The 23,152-nt window shown below is 47.1% G+C and overlaps 1 protein-coding gene across 1 annotated transcript in view; it reads right to left on the bottom strand.

Annotated features, from left to right (window-relative positions):
- The window catches only part of DIAPH2 (diaphanous related formin 2), a 490,290-nt gene extending 474,124 nt beyond the window's left edge, over window positions 1-16,166 (bottom strand). Inside the window, exon 1 of the mRNA XM_083160814.1 lies at window positions 15,620-16,166. Coding sequence (XP_083016940.1) covers window positions 15,620-15,745 — 126 coding nt within the window. The 5' untranslated portion in view covers window positions 15,746-16,166. The remainder of the gene's footprint in view (window positions 1-15,619) is intronic.
- Window positions 16,167-23,152: the final 6,986 nt, after the last annotated feature.

The raw sequence follows: 23,152 nt of genomic DNA, 5'->3' as shown, positions 1-23,152 counted from the left end.
TGACACACCGAAGGGTTAAATGTAACAAGTTCACATATTTCCTCTGGGTTTTGTGATAAACAGTAATTTTGAAACTCCAGTTGCCTAGAGAGGGGAAAGCGGAGCGGCTCTCCCCATGGAGAGATACTGCCGAATTCAGAAAGGCTTCCTGGATTTTATAGCTATAATCTATCAGGCCTAAGTCAATTGCAAACATCCACAGTGTGACATGCGGGCTATAATTATTCAGAGCGCATCTGGAGCAGGTGAGGGCCACCCTGCCAATCTGCGGCATTTCAGGTCGAAAAATGCAATCAAACGTAACAAAGTTAGAACGAGTTGAAATATATACAGTATATATCTTTAAAGGCTTAGCGGTCTATACATGCGCCCTGCGATATTGCAGCTGATATACAGTAAGGTAATAACGTCGGATATTGCAGAAGGCATCCCCAAAAGCAGCCAAGATGGCCGGTATTCAATATGATAGATCACAAAATGTAGTCAATAATAATTCAATGATCAATCAAAAAGTTTATGAACGGATAAAAAAAAAAAAATTAAAAATACAACGGATCATAACGAAGAGGACAGCGATGGACACGGGTCTATTTTCCCATTGTCCAGCAACATTTCCACTCCCGTCCACCCCCGGCCCTCCCTCCCAACAACAAAACGCACCTCCAACCATTGGAATGGGGCCAAATTTGGCCCCATTCAATCATTATATTATCACCACCATAAGCAGTGTCTGCCCAAGCAATCAGTGTGAAGTCAGTTAAACGGGACGCTTCTGCTGCTGATCAGGACAGCCAATCAGCTCCTGCTCAGTGCGACCCCGCCTTCTTAAACCCACGGCGTGTCTGGCGATACCACCAGTGTCTGCATAACTATCTCTACATAGTTTCATGGGGAATGTGAACTTTGTTTATGGTAAAACAGCTGACCCGCCCCCGGCGTTGCCCAGGAAAACCTTGTTTGTTTTTCCCCATTTCCAAAATTGCTGTAAAATTTGGTTTTATGCTGTGCCAAGGTTTGTAATTTGTGAATACCTCCACCATAATGTTAAAATGTGTTTGCATCAATACTCAATAACAGCAATAAGATCAGGTGTGGTGTTGTTTGAAACACAACGCTCCTGACTTGATAGCTTGTGTGTGTTGATGAATTCCACAGCCACTCCTGAGATTTAGCACCTATGATGCCTATAGATTGTAAGCTTGCAGCAGGGCCCTCCTACCTCCAAGTCTGTCTGTTGTTACCCAGTTTGTCTTATCACTGTCTACTATTGTAAAGCGCAACGGAATCTGCTGCGCTATATAAGAAACTGTAAATAAATAAATAAATAAATAAATTTACTTTTGGTGTGTTCTGTGTGTTTGTGTTGTACTGTTTTTGTGTATGTGTTGTGTGCATCTGTCCAATGTGTAATGTAGCTTTCACATCACATAAAACATTTTAAAAAACTGTAATTTTAAATGGTATTTTAAACGGGTCTAGTGTTCATATTGCAGCAGACTACCATTTAAAAATACCGTTTAAGTACAATTCACATCACCAGTCAAGCCGTTTAACCTCTGAACACGTTTCTACCCACAGCTTATTTCCTGGTTCAGGGAAGGGACAGCCTATCACAGTGCTCTAACCTTTATTTTTTACTAAATACCATTTCAGTGCCATTCAGACAGCACAAAAAACGGCTCTGAATTGGCTTTAAAACGGGTAGGACTCTGCTTTTTAAACGTGTTGAAATACCAGTTAACTTTAAATGGTATTTCAACTATGACACTTTCACACTGCAGCCTTAAACGTTTTAAAAGGCAAAAAACGGCAATAAACCGTTTTAAAAGTGTGATGTGAAAGCTACATAAGTGTGTGAGGTACGCTACGTATACATGTGTGTGTAGTGTGCTCTGTGTACGTATGTGGTGTACTGTGTGTATGTACAATGTGTGGGATATGTATATCTCCAATTTTTCTCAATAATTGTTTAAAGGAGCCCATACACGGTACAATTACTGGGTGCGATGAGATGTGCGCATACAGTACCTCCCAACATGACCCTTTCCAGGAGGGACAGAATGCTCTGTTCCTGGACTTCCCTCTTAATATTAGCATTACCGTCACCTGTAGTGAAACACCTTTGTTATCAATTAACCTGTTTAAAACAGGGGCTGGTAATCCTATATTACCAGGGAAGTCCAGGAACAGAGCAATGTGTCCCTCCTGGAGACGGTCATGTTGGGAGGTATGGATGCACGTTTCCGTCACACAGCTCATCTCATTGCATTGCAAAACCGATGTGATGGGATGCAGTCCAAATTGTATACAATAATTGTACCATGTATGGGCATCTCAACGCCTCCACCGTATGTTAGAATGTATTTGCATTCATACTCAATGACAGCAATGAAATCAGGCGTAGTGTTGTTGCCTCAACACCTGTTTCCGTAATCCGCGTACGCTTGCCACGCTTCGGGCTCGGTGGCTCGCTGCGCTTGCCACACTATATGAAATAAACTAGTAACTAGTTGGATGGTTGGAGGAAAGTTGGTCTGATGTGTGGCCAAGGCTGTGCACAAGCATAGACACGGGTGCAACTATTCATGGGCGCTCTTGGCGCGAATACTTTGTTGCGATGTGTAAAACGAGGCTGGCTCCATTTGTACATAGTGTGGACATATCCACTGCAAAATGGTGGTTGCACGATTAATACATACATAGGAATGTTATAGATGGCATTGCCACAATTATTACATAACCCAATAATACACAGGTCGAGGTCTGGTGCACTCAGCAAGCTATGAACCACTGTTCCCATACGTGGGATATGCAGGACATGTACACACAAGACCCACCAGATATGCTGGAACTTGTAGTTATCTGCAGCTAGAAGACAACAGGCCGTGTACTTCTGGTGAGCAGTGTTAGGTCATTACATAATCACACTATGACCTCACAAAAGAACCAAATAGCCGTGTCACAAGTGCAGAGCAGATATAGTAACAATAAACTTGAAAGTTCACTTTCCGGTTGCCTTTAGGTTGCTCACTGCACAGTCCCACACTGAACGGTTATCCAGCACACACACTACCACAAGCCACACTGACAATTTGCAGATGCAACAACAACCTTTATGTAATGCAATAGCAGCATAAAACAACGTGGATATTTTAAACGAAAACATGTACAATATTACATTATCTGGTGATTTAATCCAAATAGTCACAAAATGCCCACAACTGTTTTTAATACTTATTTATATTACACTTGTAAAAGTTATGATGTAATAAAATTTGCAGTTGAGCAGAGGCCTCATCAGGTTACTGGCCCAGGTTCTAAAGCAGTGGTGTCAAGCTCATGGCCCTCCAGCTGTTGTGGAACTACACATCCCAGCATGCCCTGCCACAGCTTTGATAAAAGGGAAAATCCTTAAAAGCTTACAATGATTCTGCCACATAATTACAGCCGGCGGTAACCGCGCTCGCTGTAGTAATCCTGCCAAAGGCTCATCCTCTCTCCAGCACTCTGCCCAGCAAACCCTGTGCCCACAGTACACTGTATGTATAGTAGCATTAGAGGTTACACCAACAAGCCAGAGAACACAATGTAACTCACCACATCCTTAGACATTGTGATCCGAGTGTGGTATTCTGCGACACTACAATGCAGATTCCCACAGCTGCCACCCTGCCGCAGAGACAGTGCCCCTGAAGAGTTCATGTACGTTTCTACCTAGCCCCAAATTACAATGCCCCCCAAGGAGCAGAGCACCAGATTGTCTGTGCTTTCCCTCCTTACAGGTAATTAATGCACCTGTGCATAGCCTAAGCTGCAGGTGGAGGCAATTATTTTTTTCCCCTCTTTCATCGGTTAACACCTTGTGTGCCAAAGAGATTGTTTTCAGTTTCATATTGAAAGTTATATGAGAGAAATCATCTGAAGCAGAGTTTCCTGAATGTGGTTATTACAGTCCAGGTTTAAGAATCTACAGTTGTTTTTTTTTTTTTTTTTATCAAACTGGTTTTGCCGTATAAATGATTTCCGTTTTAAAAAAATCTCTCACTTTCTGATTCTCTGATCCAATTACATTTCATCCAATGGGCCGGATGCACTAAGCTTCAAAAGTGATAAAATGGAGAGTGATAAACAACCAGCCAATCCGCTCCTACCTGTCCTGTCACAGACTGTAGCCCTGTACACATGCATCGATTTTTCCCGATTTTCGATTCGATTTTGCTCATAGAAGCAAAATCAAATCGAATCCTAGATGAAATTGAATGTTTTTTGTGTCACTTTCGATCTGCATTCGATTCGATGCGCGCTCCCGTTTTCACAAAATTGAACAGAAAAATCTACTGTGCAGCCAAGGAAATATCGAATTCGATCTAGTAAATGAATGTATATCGAATTCGATATCGAATTCGATATCTAATACAAAAGTACAGATCTAATGCCAGATCTAATAGAAAATCGAATCTAACTTCAAATCAAAAGCAAATCGATGTGTGTGTACAGGGCTTGTGTTTGAGAAATGTCAGGTAAGAGCTGATTGGCTGGTTGTTTATCACTCTCCACTTTATCACTTTTGAGGCTTAGTGCATCTGGCCCAATCTCTCTCTCTCTCTCTGCTTTATCTCTCTTCAAACAGAGGCATAATTCTGGGAGGCAATGGAGTAATCTGCTGCCGGGCTCCTGCTCCTAAATGGGCACCTCAACCTTCTCTGCGAGTTTGAATCAGTTAATTGGAAGCCATTGATATCGCTTCTGTGGCTGACTCCTCCTCCTAGCAGGACAATAGACCTCACACTCTTTATTCTACACATGGATTGAATATTAGAATAGGGGGGACCAATATTTTCCACGCACCTTTAGAATGTAAGCTCTAACGAGCAGGGCCCCCTCTCCTCATGTACTTAATATATCTGAATATATCTCTGCCACTGTTATAATTGCCTCAGTGTCTTCTGTTGCAACTGTCTTTTATTTAACATGTACTTGTCCTATTTTGCAAAATGTAAATAAAACAGAAAGAAAATGAAATGTACATTTGGGGGCGATTCAGGATCGTTTGTAGCCGGGCTGTTCGCTGTGGGGGTCAGGCAGGTGAACGTCCACTGTTTAATGGGTGTAGGTGGGCCGGTGCCTGTTCAGGGCAGGGGGCTGACGTCACATGATCGGCTGACGTCACATGATCGGCTGACATCACATGATCGGCTGAAATAAGTCAGTTTTCAGTCACTGGCTTCTATTTCTGAAGAGGAGAGAAATCCTTTTGATGGTCTGTGACCATCGGATTATTTCGGTCCCCTTCGGCTGCATGTGAGGGGATGTGTTCTCAGACACCGAGGGAATGCGGGTGGCGCTGACGGTGGTGGTGGGGGGTTATTCAGTGGGGCAGCGTTAAGGTGCTTGCTACGCTGCCTAACTGCGAGCCAAACTGAATCAGGCCCAAAATTGGCTACCCTCTTAAAACAGCTGAGAGGCTTCCAAACATCATGTGGCGCAGTGGCGTAGCTACAGCACCGCAGCCCCCGCGGTCGCGGAGAGGCGCTGGGTAAGTGCAGGCGCCGGGGGGCTGCGGTGCTATTATAATGCCCCATCCCCGGCAGCTTTACCTATGTTCGCTGCGGTGGTCCCGGCTCCCCTGGCTTCATTCTGATGCTATTTCGATGGGCTATCATAAAATGTCCGCCCCCATATAGCAAACAGTTCTATGAAACTGTCTGCTGTATGGGGGCGGCCATTTTGTGATGGTCCGTGTTTAGCATCAGAATGAAGCCAGGAGGGGAGCAGGGACCAGCGCAGCGAATACAGGTAAATATGTGGGGGATGGGGGGGGGGGGGGCATGGGCGGCCGGGGTGGTGGAGGGGGGGGGGGGAGCGTGATTTATTATCGGCGGGGGGGCTCCCAAATTATAGTTACGCTGCTGATGTGGCGCTACCAGGCCCCCCCCGACCCACCTACAGCCCCCAGCACCCCCCAACAGCTGCCCACAATAGAGTACGGTTGTGGCGGGCTGAGGGGACATACTGTAGGGCCTTATTCTAGTTCACTCTTTCTGACAAAATCCTTCTTAGATGGACAAAACCATGTGCACTGCAGGTGGGGCTTATGTTACTTGTGCAGAGAGAATTAGATTTGGGTGGGGTTTTACTTCAAAGTGAGATCTACAGATGTAGCGGGATTCATCTTTGCAGGGGATGGCGATGGCGTCGCCATCGCCATCCCTTGCCCCGACGCCATCTGTATGCCGGAAGGGGACACGCCCGCACGAGGTGCGCGCGCGTCCCCTTCCGACGGTGCTGCCCTCGGTCGCACCCCGCCACAGTGGCCAGAGGTCCCCCCCAGCCCTGTCGATCGGGAGGCGGACAGTATTGCGTCCGCCTCGCCGCCCGGATACTGAGACGCGCGTGGGGGACGCACGCGCGTCTCAGTCAGATAGAGGCGCCGTGTTGCTGGCAATCCAGCAAGGATAAGACCTGTTACATCTGTATATTGCAGTGTAAAATAAAGCAGCCAGTATTTACCCTGCACAGAAACAAAATAACTGATTTTGTCAGAAAGAGTGAACTAGAATAAGGTCCATAATAACACGTTTCTTGCTGAATTGCGTCATTGTTGCTTCGGCCCCCACTATCCACTGCATAGTTGCCGACTTTTGAGCTGCCCGGGAGAGGACAGCCAGCTCTGTCAGGCAGGGGGGCGGGGCCATTTCCAGGACTGGAAAAAGAGGCGGTCCGGGGCATGGCCACACAGATGATGCCCTGTCTACAGCGTCACTGCATTTTAGCCCCGCCCCGCCGTGCAATGCCGGTATTTCAGTCATTGCACTGCGGGGGGCGGGGGTAAAATGCTGCGATCGCATTTTTTTGGTTGGATAACATTTTAGTGAATGAGGAGATAATCCATGATACCTACTGCATTGGCAGAACGACATACCTCCCAACTTTTGACCTGAAGAAATAGGAACACTCGCGCGGCGAAGCCGCACGAGCGCCCGAAAGGGGGGCGGGGCGTATGCAAATGAGGGTGCGGCTTATGCTAATTAGCTGCAACCTCATTTTCATACGAGAATAGACGCTGTACGCATGCGCACAGCGTCTATTCTACTAGTTTGGGGGGTCTCCCAACTGCCATCCCCCGCAGCGGGACAATGCCTGCCGCGGGTGGGACAGCGGGACAGGACCCGAAAATCGGGACTGTCCCTCTAAAATCGTGACAGTTGGGAGGTATGGAACGATAAACAGGTTCACAACATGTATAACGGAGCTGGGCTCTAAGCCGGTTTAAGCAGACATGAAAAACAAGTTTGCTGGTCATGCCCCTTTCACGGTTCAACATCTCTTCTGCCAAGATGCTGCTGAACTACAAATCCCAGCATGCTCCACCAAACATCTATTGCCTGCAGTTTATGCGATGCAGAATCACTCAGTGCTCAATATAAATACAGGATCAATACAGTTCTACTCTAATGAGTTCAAAGGTAATAGGTTTACCGATTGCGGCATGGTCATGTGACCTCAAGGACGTGGTCTGTTTAGATGTGACCAAAGTTCTTCCTATTTATTGTTCTCTAGTTACAGAGTTACAGAGAGCTGTGGTCTGTGGTGTGGTTGGGGTTATGCTGGAACACGCAACTGAACCGTAGAACTCATAATCCAAACTCTGCTGGCGAAAATCAGTTCTCTAGTACTGATGGGAAAAGTCCAACCAAAAATGTACTCATCGATCATAGCAACATCCAAACATACTACAACCAGTACCCCACAACATTACGCAGTGGTTTGGGTACTTGTGTACTTTCACGGCTCTCATCGCATGCCATATGTAGTGGCATGCGATGGCATGCGATGGGATGCGATTTTAGCAGTTTTTAAGCATTTTTAAAAAATCGCATGCGATTTTTAACAGAAATGCATCCAAATGCATTGAAATTAGTATCAAACATGTTCAATGGCCCCCAAATGTCATTTTTGAGGCTGTACCACCCCCACTATCAACGCGAACCCGAAGCGCGGCGAGCGCAGCGAGCCCGCGAGGGGCGGCGGTTACGCGTCCTACGACCTTTTTATACCCCCACTATCCACGTCGGCGTGGAGTTGAGAATAGAAAGTGTGGTGAGCGCAGCGAGCCACTGAGCCCGAAGCGTGGCGAGGGGACGTGGACACCTGTGAAGCCCGCGAGGGGACGCGTATACCTGTCAAGGTATCCGTGTTCCCTCGCGGGGCTCGCCACGCTTCGGGCTCGGTGGCTCGATGCGCTCGCTACACTTTCTGTTCTCAACTCCACGCCGACGTGGATAGTGGTGGTATGAAAAGGTCGTAGGACGCGTACCGCCGCCCCTCGCGGGCTCGCTGTGCTCGCCACGCTTCGGGTTTGCGTTTATAGTGGGGGTGGTACAGCCTCAGAAATGACATTAGGGGCCATTGAACATGTTTGATACTAATTTCAATGCATTTGGATGCATTTCTGTAAAAAATCGCATGCGATCGCATGCGATTTTTTTGCTATGCGATGGACATCGTGGGAGCCGTGATTGTACACAAGTACCGTGGTTTGTATAGCAAGCAGCAAGTGGTGTGGGGCGTCCCCTTGAAAACACTGGACTTTCCCTTGGGGCTGCTGACATGCGCCCGCCTCGTCTCCAGTGGAATACGACGGCAATTAAAGTCAATTTACCGTCCCCTTCGGCTGCATGGAGGGGATGTGTTCGCGCACCACCCCTAGCATGTTAACGAGGGGATTAAGCTGCTAGCTAAGCAGCGAACGTCCACTGCTTAGCGAGCGGTCCTGAATCACACCAGATCACATATCCAGGTCTGACCATTTTCTGGGACATTTAAATTGCATGAAATGCAAATAATTACATGCATGCCACATTCCCTTTAGGGTTCTGGCACATGTAGGCTGCAATGCTGGGGAGGTCATTATACACCAATAATTACATGTGTGCCACATATGAGCGGTATAAGGGCACTATCTGGTTCCTGATGCATGCTGGGAACTTGCTCACACTTCTCCTGTGAAACTGAACTTTCCACGAACTATACAATATAGTGTGCGAATAGGGGACTAAGAATAGAAGACGCTCATTACACTAGTTCTAGTTTACAGCACGGCGCACTATCAGTTTTACTGCTGCATTACGTGAATTAAGACTACAATGGAGTAAGAAACACATGAAAATTAATTTAGTTGCAGTTTTTTATAGTACTTTCCGAAGTTTATCGTCCTATAGAGGAAAGATAATGAAGATGGAATTTAATTAAGTGATGCTGTGTAGTGAAAGGTGGAATTCTGCGAGATCCTCGTGTAGTGAAAGGTGGAATTCTGCGAGATCCTCTGGAACCCGTACATTGAACTAGTGTGGCAAACCGATCAAACCATCAACCAGTAATAGTCTCGCATGCATCGATGGTCTATGGCCAATGGCACGTGCTTTTGCAATCTTTGGCGTGCCACTGATGGCGCACCATTGACAGATGTAGGATGTCAGCAATCAGCCATCGATGACTGAGACAATAATTCTGTGTCATACTGGTTTCGCGATATAATGCTAGTTATAAAGATAAGTGATAAAAACCGATTGCGTCAGACCTGCAGCATAAACGATGCCAGGATATCGGTAAGAATATTGGTAGATGTACGGCTGTGTGTACGGCTGAACTGCCAACCGACACGTTAGACAACCGCATGAATCTCCGACTATGACATCACATCTGGGCAGCAGATTGGTACAGTACGCCGTTGAAGCTCACCAATCAGCCGCCTTATTGGAGGATCCGCAACCAGTGTGACTTGTTTTTCACTGTCCCCAATTAACCATGACATTTCTGAGACGACGAGTGAGACTACAGTATGTATAAAGATAGGGGCATGGCCAGCGCATCATGCCATTGTATTGTTATGCCAGGTGCATGCCCAACGCTTCCCTACCTGCTGGACTACTTGGTCCATGTCTCTACTTTTACTCTTAGGCTGCGTCCCATCGGTGGGGTGACAATGCGCTGTCCAAAAGGCAGGACTATCCTGCCCAACTGAGGCGGTGGGGATGTCTGCAACTGTCCAATATGAGTTTGCTTCAATAGGTCTTCACAAATGGATAAACTGGGAACCCGGAGTGTTACCAGCCCAGTCATTGGTGGAACTTGTGGGTGGTGAGTCCAGGTGCAAAAATATCACCCCAACCCAAGTTCACAATATTAAATAAAGCAGTGGGTGACAGGGAGAGGCATAGGATGACAGGCATACACAGTGGGTGACAAGAAGAGGGTTTCAGGGGCAGCAGTGGGCCCCCCGGTACACTGCACCGATGGTTCTGCCTCTGAGCCCAGTCATACATGCTTTCAAATGCTTGCTGTACAGTACACCACATTTTAATAGTTTGACCTTAAAGGGGACAGTTACATATAGGTACACACCATCCCTTTAACCTGGGACACTCATGGATTACACCGGCTCTGTGGCTGAATGTTTCCTGAGGTTATTTACTGGCATTACATGAAGAAGTTGTGGAAGACCATACACAGACCATACACTGTATCCACAAGTTTAATATTAAAATGTTGTGTCATAATGAGGTGCTTGTAAGATTGCAATCTTCCTGCAGCAGTGTGACAGTAGCCGCAGATCACTACACTGTGCTGTCAGAGTACCCTGATCATCCCACTATACAACTCTCAGTCTGTAGCTTCCTGCTGTCTCCATTCCCCTCCTCACATCATGTCACTGCTCTTGTCACATGCAGCCCTGTCCTCACTGACACATCACTCATCTCCTGATATACTCTGTGCTGCTGGGGGACCCTGCTCTTCCCACTATATAACTCTCAGTCTTTGACTTCCCGCTGCCCCATTCCCCTACTTGTGCAGAGATAATTAGATTTGTGGGGGGGCGGGGGGGGGGTGTTACTTCAAAGTGAGATCTATATTGCAGTGTAAAAATAAACCAGCCAGTATTTTTCCTCCACAGAAACAAAATAACTCCCCCAAATCTAGGCCCTTATTCTGATCGGTGCGGCCCGATCAGAAATATGCGGTGATGTCCGTCTTGGCGAATCCCCGCCTTCCATACGGATCGCCACCTCCGTCCGTACGCGGCCATGTGGCGATCCGCATGATTGTGGACGGGGATACGCCTCCTCCATGGTGGGAGCAGCCCCTGCATTCGATGGTCGCCGAACATCGAATGCAGGGCCGCACGCTCCACCAGGTCCCGCAACACAAGACCACACGGACACTTGTCCGTGTGAAATCTTGTATGGGGGCGGGCAGCTGACATCCGGCGATGTCAGATGCCCGCCCCGTACCCACGCGTCACGGCCTCATTACCATGCATACGCCCCGCGTTTGCATGGGAACGCCCATGAAACGCGGGGCGTATGCATAGGGTAATGAGGATAAGTAGCCCCTCACGCCCCTCTACGCCCCCTGTGCGGCGTATAAAGAATCCATGCGGCGAAATCGCCTGCACATGCGCAGAGTGACCTCTGCACATGCGCAGACGATAAACATCGGCGGGCCGTACGCAAGCGGGAATATCCGCACCGATCAGAATAAGGCCCCTAATTCTCTCTGCACAAGTTACATCTGCCCCACCTGCAGTGCACATTGTTTTGCCCATCTAAGATGGATTTTGTCAGAAAGAGTAAACTAGAATAAGGCCCATAGTTACATAGTAGTTAAGGCTGAAAAAAGACATGCGTCCATCTAGTTCAACCTTGGTTTATTAGCGTAACCCTTGTTTTATATAGGGAAATACAGATTTTTTATTTTAAAGACAGATTGTTATTCTTATCTGTACCCCTGGATGTTTTTAATTAATAAATGTTTGTCCAACCTTATTTTAAACATATTTATCATGTCTGCCGACACCACCTCACCAGGAAGAGAGTTCCAAAGTTTAGTTGCCCTGACCGTGAATTTTTTTATCCTTCTAATGGAACAACATTTTTTCTCTTCTAATCTAAAATCGTGCCCACGTGTCCTAGAGTCCTTCCTTGTAGTAAAAAGGGCGCTTGACAATTTCTTATATTGGCCCCTGAAATATATGTACATGTTCATACCTCCCAACTGTCACGATTACAGCGGGACAGTCCCGATTTTCGGGTCCTGTCCCGCTGTCCCACCCGCGGCAGGCATTGTCCCGCTGCGGGGGGGTGGCAGTTGGGAGACCCCCCAATCTAATAGAATAGACGCTGTGCGCATGCGCACAGCGTCTATTCTCGTATGAAAATGAGGTTGCGGCTAATTAGCATAAGCCGCCCCCTCATTTGCATACGCCCCGCCCCCTTTCACCGCGTGAGTGTCCCTATTTCTGAAGCAAAGAAGTTGGGAGGTATGCATGTTAAGCATGTCCCCCCTTAAACGTCTCTTCTCTAGCGTAAACAATCCCAATTTGTCCAGGCTGTCCCCATAGCTTAAATTCTCCAGTCCCTTTATTAGCTTTGTTTCTCTTCTTTGGATTCTTTCTAGTTCTATGATTTATTTATTATTTATTTATAACACAGTTTCTTATATAGCGCACACATATTCCGCAGCGCTTTACAGAGAATATTTGAACATTCACATCAGTCCCTGCCCCAGTGGAGCTTACAATCTATATTCCCTACCACATGTACACGCACACACAGACATTCTAGGGTTAATTTTTGTTGGGAACCAATTAGCCTACCAGTATATTTGTGGATTGTGGGAGGAAACCGGAGTACCCGGAGGAAACCCACGCAAGTACGGGGAGAATATACAAACTCCGCACAGTTAGAGCCATGGTGGGGATCGAACCCATGAGCTCAGTGCTTTGATGTCATTTTTATAGTGTAGGGCCCAGAATTGTACTCCATATTGAAGGTGAGTCCCTAGTTTCCATGCCCCTTTTTATACATGCCAGTACTCTATTTGCCTTGTTTGTTGCTAAATGACATTGAACATTGCACCCCAATTTGTTATCTATTTGGACTCCTGGATCCTTTTCAAGTTCTGAATTACCCAATGCCTCCCCACTTAGGTTATAACTAGCACATTGGTTATGTCTCCCCAGGTGCAAAACCTTGCATTTGTCCACAATGAACCTCATTTTCCACCCACTCATCTAGTTTATTAAGATTATTTTGAAGCGCGGAGACATCCTCAGTTGATCTAATTACCCTGCTCAGTTTTGTTTTGTGCCCCCATTCCCCTCCTCACATCATGTCACTGCCCCTGTCACATGCAGCTCTGTCCTCACTGACACATCCCTCATCTCCTGATATACTCTGTGCTGCTGGGGACCCTGCTCCTCCCACTGTATAACTCTCAGTCTGTGGCTTCCTGCTGCCCCCATTCCCCTCCTCACATCATGTCACTGCCCCTGTCACATGCAGCCCTGTCCTCACTGACACATCACTCATCTCCTGATATACTCTGTGCTGCTGGGGACCCTGCTCCTCCCATTATATAACTCTCAATCTGTGGCTTTCTGCTGCCCCCATTCCCCTCCTCACATCATGTTACTGCCCCTGTCACATGCTGCCCTGTCCTCACTGAGACATCACTCATCTCCTGATATACTCTGTGCTTCTGGGGACCCTGCTCCTCCCACTATATAACTCCCAGTCTGTGGCTTCCTGCTGCCTCATTCCCCTCCTCGCATCATGTCACTGTCCCTGTCACATGCAGCCCTGTCCTCACTGAGACATCACTCATCTCCTGATATACTCTGTGCTGCTGGGGAACCTGCTCCTCCCACTATATAACGCTCAGTCTGTGGCTTCCTGTTGCCCCCATTCCCCTCCTCACATCATGTCACATCATGAGCCCTGTCCTCACTGACATATTACCCATCTCCTGATATATACAGTATGTGGTGAAGAGGTTACACAGTAATGCAAGTGGTGAATGTGACTGAATGAACAGAAACATTCTGGTTACAATGTAACAAGTGCAGTCACTGCCGGGGTCACATGACCGGTTTCAATCATTAACTCAAACATGACCAGAGCCTTTATAACACCAGTACAAAACCTCCCTGTAAAACACCATTACAAACGAGGCCGTCAGACAAAGCCCCAGACACTGGTATCGCTTATCTGTAGCCTTTAAATTCACTGGGAACTACAGTATAGCCATCACTGAGGCATGAGGCACAAGTGCCTAGGGGAACTTACTATTACTGTACTTAAGGAATCCAAAGTCTGCAGATTGTTTCAGCCCACAAAACAGCTGTGTGTAGGCAACAAAAATATACAGAATCAAAAATATACAGATTATGAATTCATTACTCATATGGCAATGACAGCTTCTAGTTCCCTAAGCTATTGGTATCATCATGTTTATCATGTGTCTCTATGTCTACAGAGAAACATTTACACCTCTGCAACCATTCCATTGCTGTGAGAGTATTACAGTGGCGATTATCACTCGGACGTGGCCTGTGGCCACCGTTACACCATGTGACCAAGTCTATGTAAGCCTCTGCCTATGACCCAACACCTACTGTGTATCCCGGAAATTAATCCACATCACAGATCTGTGCCATCTGTACAACAGCGTTATATCAAGCCCAAGCTGCTGTAACAAGCCTTAGAGAGAGATAAAGTGGAGGAGTTGCCCATAGCAACCACTCAATACATCTATGTACTAAGGGAATATTTACTTGGGGGTATACTGTATTTAGTAAAGGTTCATTTTTTTGAGCAATTTAAAATCTGACTTAATCGATGTTGGACCTCCAGGGCTAGAACACACATTTCCTAACATACAAAAATGAATATAAAAATTAATCTGTCAGTAAATATGTGTTTTACTCCCGGAAGCCCAAACATCGATTACGAGCTATTTTAGATCAATCAACATCGACCCAAATTGACCAACGCCAACCAAAATGGACCTTTAATAAATATTCCCCTTGGAGAGAGATAAAGTGGATGAAAATAAAGCCTATCAGCTGTCATGTTACAGGCCGGGGTTCGAAAAAAAAGTCAGTAGCTGATTGGGTGATACTTTTTCTCTCTCTGCTTTATTTCTCTCCAAGGGCCAGATGTACTAAGCTTGAAAAGTGATCAAATGGAGAGTGATAAACTACAAATCAGCTCCCAACTGTCATGTTGCAGGAGCTGATTGGTTGGTGGTTTATCACTCCCCGTTTTATCACTTTTCAAGACTTAGTACATCTCGCCCCAAGGCTTTTAACACAATACACAGACCCCAGTGTAACAGAACAACTGTGCTAGGTAATGACAGTTGGAAGCCAGTTGGTTGCTTCTCCAAGGCCGGATACATCTGCACGGGGAAGCGGCGGGGGACGCTGTTCAGACAAAGCGATGCTGCAGCCCTGACAGGTGACTCCTCCTGGACAGATCAGAGATGCAGCAAGCTGCCCATGTGTGATCCAGGCTGCCTGACTCTCTGTCACTCCCACCCCCTCCTGCCAGATCTCCCCGAAGACCCCTCCTTCCTTACGGTTGGGCAGACATCTCCTCCCCTCTTCCAGCATCACCTAGGAAGGAGCGGAGGCAGAGGGGGGCATAGAAGGCAGAATAAAAACATTACTCAGTAGGCACTGCCATCCTGGCCTCCTCACTGAAACAAGGGGGTCCAGAGACAAATGCAAATGGGCCGTGCCCGCTGGGGGCAGACACGGGGAAAGGTCACAACTCACCAGCTTCGGTTTGTTTTTGCTGTCGTCGGGCTCAACGGTTTTCCTTTTTGAATTCCTGCCGCTGGCGAGCTCCGCGCCCTTTCCCGGGGGATCCTCACCCCAAGCAGCTCCCGGCTGGTTATCCATTTTTTTAAGTTGTTAATTATTATTTTTTGCATAAAAACCCCCCTCCCCCCTAAAAAAAATTCCAGTCTTCAAATCCGTGTCAGCCACTGCCAGGCCAGTGTGCCAGGGTGGGAGGGGGGGACCGTGGTGATGGCAGACAACAGCTATTATCTCTTTATTAGCACTGCTACTGGGACTTGTCTCTCAGTGACGTACACACTGTTGCGACGCGGGCTCCTTTAAAATCTATACGTGCCTGCGGAACATATGCATTGTAATCCCCCAAGCGCACACCCAGGCTGGCCGGCCTGTCTGCAGGACTCCTCCGCCGTCTCCAGCCCTGTGTGTTTGTATTGCCTGGATCTGTGTTTTTTCTCCCCTCGTGTAGCTAGTCTCCCTTTAAGGCAACACTGAAAGGAGTCATCTCTCTCCACTCTGCACCCTCCCAACCAGGAAACCAAGCTCTAGGCTGGAACAATCAAAGGCCTATCATATACACATGTGTGCAGTAGTGTGAGATCACCCTGCTGCATCCTATATCCTGCCAGAGCGGTCTGACTATGAGCTGGCAGGGTGGCAAGAAGAAGAAGACGCTGGTATTGTGCAACAATCTGTTTTTGCCGAACTGATCGCCATGGGCTGCGTGTTAACCCTTCAAAGGCACCTATATCTCCTTTTGGCATCCATGAGGTTATTTACGGACGCTGCTCCAAGGTGCAAGGCTGCGCTACCACCAGCACGGCCGGTTTAACGCTGGGTTTGGCCAGATGCACGGGTCTGATTCTCCAAGTGTAGCAGTTTTTCTATATTAGCAAACTATTGGGTAAATAGACCAAAAATGCTATTTAGACATTATACAAAAGCTCTGAATAAAAGTTTGCAACCAAAAATCTTATTTTCAGTACAGTATTTGTTGTTGTTGTTGTTGCTATGTGGTCTAATAGCTTAAGTTTTTGATACTAAAGAACTGTGTAATGGCCCCCATACACTATGCGATTTGGGCCCGTTTTCACCCAATTGCAGCTTGTGTGTGACATCCAATCCGATGTGGGGTCAGAGATCATACATGCTACACGTAAGATCTCTGGGCCGGACCCCGGGGGAGAAATGGTCATGCTGCGGCTGCATACCATCAGGTAAGTGAGCAATTCTCCCTGACGGAACTTATTTTGTGTAGATATATGCTTACACCCTCAGGGATCATTTTTGTTGGGAGCTAATTAACCTACTAGTATATTTTGGATTGTGGGAGGAAACTGGAGTAACCGGAGGAAGCCCACACAAGCACGGGGAGAATATACAAACTCCACACAGTTAAAGCCATGGTGGGAATTTGAAATCCTGACCTGCTTTAGAAAAACAGGAAGGGTGTGATCTGTAAATGACTAGTTACAAGCCCACCGGTTACCTGTTCCTAGGCCTAAGTGCCTCTTGAGTCCAGTAGGCCCAAAATGACCCTACCTCTAATGGCCACTATATGGAGGTACACTGGTGGGCAGTGAGAGCCTAGTATCCTTAATGGGGCTCTACTACTTTGGCGGTCCATGGGCCAGTGGTAAATTAATAGGATAGCCCTGGCCTTGTTCATCAATCCTTGGTGGGCACAAAGACATTGTGTGCCAACTTACGGCCAGAAGTTATCATTGCTCCACAGCATGGGTTAGGGTTACCTTGACGGGGTGGGTTCATTTGGGAAGAAGAGGCAATCATCTGTACTTCCGCATGAGTACTCAAATAGGACTTCCACAATGCTTCATTCTCTTTCATTGGCTGCCACTGACCCATCCTGCCATGTTGCAGGTTTCCATTTCGACCAAAGGTATTGACTTGAGCTTGGCATCCGGTTGCATTCTTCTTTTCACCATTTGTGTTTCCCTACCCCCCTGGTTTTCATTTTTGTGATCATCTGGAACACTTTCAAGTTAATTCTCCACCATCGGACATGTTAGCTAGAGCAACAGAGCTATGATAAGTGAATAACTTATTCTGGAATTCAATGAACTTGTAATGGTTGTACCAGGTGGCAGTTGCATAAGTTGGGTTGCAGTGCAGTCCAAAATTCAAACTGGTGAGCCACACCAACTGCCACTCCATTGGCTGCCTAAAATTTCTGTCTGGTAGTCGTTGGTAGTTGGTGTGGCTCCACTATTTGATTTTGCACTGCACTGAAGCACCACCCCTGGATCCGTCACTGGTTGTAACCAGCTGTAAAATGTGGAAGAGTAGCTCCATCACTGTCAGAACAGAGACTGAGCATTTACTTATCACATGTGGCAGAGTAGCTCTGGATCTTCCTGGTTAGTTATGGCAGAGTAGACCTAGAATCTCCTGATCACACATGACAGATTATCTCTAGCACCTTCAGATCACATGTGGCAGAACAGCTCTAGAACCTCCAGATCACACATGGCAGATTATCTCTAGCGCCTTCGGATCACATGTGGCAGAACAGCTCTAGAACCTCCAGATCACACATGGCAGATTATCTCTAGCGCCTTCGGATCACATGCAGCAGAGTAGCTCTAGAACCTCCAGATAACACGTGGCAGAGTAGCTCTAGAACCTCCAGATAACATGTGGCAGAGTTGCTCTAGAACCCCCAGATCACACATGACCAACTGTCTTTTTCAGTTGGTCACAAATTTTTCATTAATAATTGTGTATGTCTGTTTATTATTGCCACTTTATTATTGTATTTTATTTATTGTTAAATTGCTGTAAAGAATAGACATTCTATATGCCTGACTTCATTGCTCTTATTAATTTTATTAAATCCATTCCATTACAGCGCAGTGTTCTTTGTTTTATATCTGTTTTTCATTTCAATGTGGGTGGTAGCCACATTCCACTGCAGCTCTTAGTGGAATTATATCAATTACACACACAGTGACTTCTGTAGCGCACTATATCCCCCCTTATTTAGTTCTAGAACCTCCTGATCACATGTGGTAGAGTTATTCTAGAACCTCCTGATCACACATTGAAGAGTACCCCTAGCTGCTCCTGACCACACATGGCAGCATACCTCTAGCTCCTCCTGATCACACATGGCAGTGTATCTCTAGCTCCCCCTGATCACACATGGCAGAGTACCCCTAGCTCCTCCTGACCGCACATGGTAGTGTAGCTCTAGAACCTCCTGATCACACATGGCAGTATAGCTCTAGAACCTCCTGATCACATGTTGTAGATTTACTCTAGAACCTCCTGACCACACATGTGGCAGTTTACCCCTAGCTCCCCCTGATTACACATGGCAGGGTATCTCTAGCTCTTCCTGATCACACATGGCAGGGTATCTCTAGCTGTTCCTGATCACACAAGGCAGGGTATCTCTAGCTCTTCCTGATCACACATGGCAGGGTATTTCTAGCTCTTCCTGATCACACATGGCAGGGTATCTCTAGCTCTTCCTGATCACACATGGCAGGGTATCTCTAGCTCTTTCTGATCACACATGGCAGCATACCTCTAGCTCCTCCTGATCACACATGGCAGTGTATCTCTAGCTCTTCCTGATCACACATGGCAGTGTATCTCTAGCTCCCCCTGATCACACATGGCAGGGTACCCCTAGCTCCTCCTGACCGCACATGGTAGTGTAGCTCTAGAACCTCCTGATCACACATGGCATGGTATCTCTAGCTCTTCCTGATCACACATGGCAGTGTATCTCTAGCTCTTCCTGATCACACATGGCAGTGTATCTCTAGCTCTTCCTGATCACACATGGCAGGGTATCTCTAGCTCTTCCTGATCACACATGGCAGTATATCTCTAGCTCTTCCTGATCACACATGGCAGTGTATCTCTAGCTCTTCCTGATCACACATGGCAGGGTATCTCTAGCTCTTCCTGATCACACATGGCAGGGTATCTCTAGCTCTTCCTGATCACACATGGCAGGGTATCTCTAGCTCTTCCTGATCACACATGGCAGTGTATCTTTAGCTCTTCCTGATCACACATGGCAGTGTATCTTTAGCTCTTCCTGATCACACATGGCAGTATATCTTTAGCTCTTCCTGATCACACATGGCAGGGTATCTTTAGCTCTTCCTGATCACATGTGGCAGAGTATCTCTAGCTCTTCCTGATCACACATGGCAGGGTATCTTTAGCTGTTCCTGATCACACATGACAGGGTATCTCTAGCTCTTCCTGATCACACATGGCAGGGTATCTCTAGCTCTTCCTGATCACACATGGCAGTTTATCTCTAGCTCTTCCTGATCACACATGGCAGCTTACCTCTAGCTCCTCCTGATCACGCATGGCAGTGTATCTCTAGCTCCCCCTGATCACACATGGCAGAGTGCCCCTAGCTCCTCCTGACCGCACATGGTAGTGTAGCTCTAGAACCTCCTGATCACACATGGCATGGTATCTCTAGCTCTTCCTGATCACACATGGCAGGGTATCTCTAGCTCTTCCTGATCACACATGGCAGGGTATCTCTAGCTCTTCCTGATCACACATGGCAGGGTATCTTTAGCTCTTCCTGATCACACATGGCAGGGTATCTCTAGCTCTTCCTGATCACACATGGCAGGGTATCTTTAGCTCTTCCTGATCACACATGGCAGTGTATCTCTAGCTCTTCCTGATCACACATGGCAGTGTATCTTTAGCTCTTCCTGATCACACATGGCAGTGTATCTTTAGCTCTTCCTGATCACACATGGCAGGGTATCTTTAGCTCTTCCTGATCACACGTGGCAGAGTATCTCTAGCTCCTCCTGATCACACATGGCAGTGTATCTCTAGCTCCCCCTGATCACACATGGCAGGGTATCTCTAGCTCTTCCTGATCACACATGGCAGGGTATCTCTAGCTCTTCCTGATCACACATGGCAGTATAGCTCTAGCTCTTCCTGATCACACATGGCAGTGTATCTCTAGAACCTCCTGACCACACATGTGGCAGTTTACCCCTAGCTCCCCCTGATCACACATGGCAGGGTATCTCTAGCTCTTCCTGATCACACATGGCAGGGTATCTCTAGCTGTTCCTGATTACACAAGGCAGGGTATCTCTAGCTCTTCCTGATCACACATGGCAGGGTATTTCTAGCTCTTCCTGATCACACATGGCAGGGTATCTCTAGCTCTTCCTGATCACACATGGCAGGGTATCTCTAGCTCTTCCTGATCACACATGGCAGTGTATCTCTAGCTCCTCCTGATCACACATGGCAGTGTATCTCTAGCTCTTCCTGATCACACATGGCAGTGTATCTCTAGCTCCCCCTGATCACACATGGCAGAGTACCCCTAGCTCCTCCTGACCGCACATGGTAGTGTAGCTCTAGAACCTCCTGATCACACATGGCATGGTATCTCTAGCTCTTCCTGATCACACATGGCAGTGTATCTCTAGCTCTTCCTGATCACACATGGCAGTGTATCTCTAGCTCTTCCTGATCACACATGGCAGGGTACCTCTAGCTCTTCCTGATCACACATGGCAGTGTATCTCTAGCTCTTCCTGATCACACATGGCAGTGTATCTCTAGCTCTTCCTGATCACACATGGCAGGGTATCTCTAGCTCTTCCTGATCACACATGGCAGGGTATTTCTAGCTCTTCCTGATCACACATGGCAGGGTATCTCTAGCTCTTCCTGATCACACATGGCAGTGTATCTTTAGCTCTTCCTGATCACACATGGCAGTGTATCTTTAGCTCTTCCTGATCACACATGGCAGTATATCTTTAGCTCTTCCTGATCACACATGGCAGGGTATCTTTAGCTCTTCCTGATCACATGTGGCAGAGTATCTCTAGCTCTTCCTGATCACACATGGCAGGGTATCTCTAGCTCTTCCTGATCACACATGGCAGGGTATCTTTAGCTCTTCCTGATCACACATGGCAGGGTATCTCTAGCTCTTCCTGATCACACATGGCAGGGTATCTTTAGCTCTTCCTGATCACACATGGCAGTGTATCTCTAGCTCTTCCTGATCACACATGGCAGTGTATCTTTAGCTCTTCCTGATCACACATGGCAGTGTATCTTTAGCTCTTCCTGATCACACATGGCAGTGTATCTTTAGCTCTTCCTGATCACACATGGCAGGGTATCTTTAGCTCTTCCTGATCACACGTGGCAGAGTATCTCTAGCTCTTCCTGATCACACATGGCAGGGTATCTTTAGCTCTTCCTGATCACACATGGCAGGGTATCTCTAGCTCTTCCTGATCACACATGGCAGTGTATCTCTAGCTCTTCCTGATCACACATGGCAGGGTACCCCTAGCTCTTCCTGATCACACGTGGCAGGGTACCCCTAGCTCTTCCTGATCACACGTGGCAGGGTACCCCTAGCTCTTCCTGATCACATGTGGCAGAGTATCTCTAGCTCTTCCTGATCACATGTGGCAGGGTATCTCTAGCTCTTCCTGATCACACATGGCAGGGTATCTCTAGCTCTTCCTGATCACACATGGCAGGGTATCTCTAGCTCTTCCTGATCACATGTGGCAGAGTATCTCTAGCTCTTCCTGATCACACATGGCAGAGTATCTCTAGCTCTTCCTGATCACATGTGGCAGGGTATCTCTAGCTCTTCCTGATCACACATGGCAGAGTATCTCTAGCTCTTCCTGATCACACATGGCAGAGTATCTTTAGCTCTTCCTGATCACATGTGGCAGAGTAGATCTAGCCAGGGGTGTAACTAGAACTTTGTGAGCCCCATAGAAAAATCTTGAAAAGGCCGCCCTACAATGACCCTTAGGAGTAGTAGAAAGAGGAGAGTTAGTTAGAGAAGGAGAGAGAGTTCATGGAAAAGGAGGGAATAAGAGATAAAGAGAGGGAAAAGGGGTGTGGCCATAGGGGCATGGTCTTGTGGAGATGCCGCTGCCGCAGGCTACACCTAATTTTCCATTGCTTCTGGAGCATGGCCAGAGCTGTTTTACCTGCTGGCCATGCCCCAGCCTCTCTGCCTCTCTGAAAAGCGTCTATTCCTCACTCTGCAGCGCTGGGCAGAGGGGACTCCCACAGGTCACTGCCAGCCCTGGGTGTTACGCAGGACCAGGAGTCACGTGGAAAGCGGGACAGTTGGGAGGTAAGGTATGCGAAACATAAATGTATTTTGTTTATGTACAGAAATAATTATTACACACAAAATGTGGTATCCAGGTGGCTGATAGATAATATCTAGGTCAACAGGTCAACACCATATAGTCAACAAACGTGGCCGACATTGTCAACACATGAAAAGTTCAACATTAGTTTTTTATATATTTTTTACTTTATCATACATTATCATACGCGTGGACCCTGATGGGGGAGGGGCATGGTGAGCGCGGGGGATGCGGTACTGTCATTTTGGGGCCATGTGCTGAAATGTTCCAACTGACAACTGAGAAACAGAAAAACCCATGCCGAACATTTCCATGTGTCGAACATTTCCATGTC

This window comes from Crinia signifera, chromosome 9 (assembly GCF_055691185.1).
Source record: "Crinia signifera chromosome 9, ASM5569118v1, whole genome shotgun sequence".
NCBI lineage: Eukaryota > Metazoa > Chordata > Amphibia > Anura > Myobatrachidae > Crinia > Crinia signifera.
This window is presented reverse-complemented; position numbering and strand designations above follow the sequence as displayed.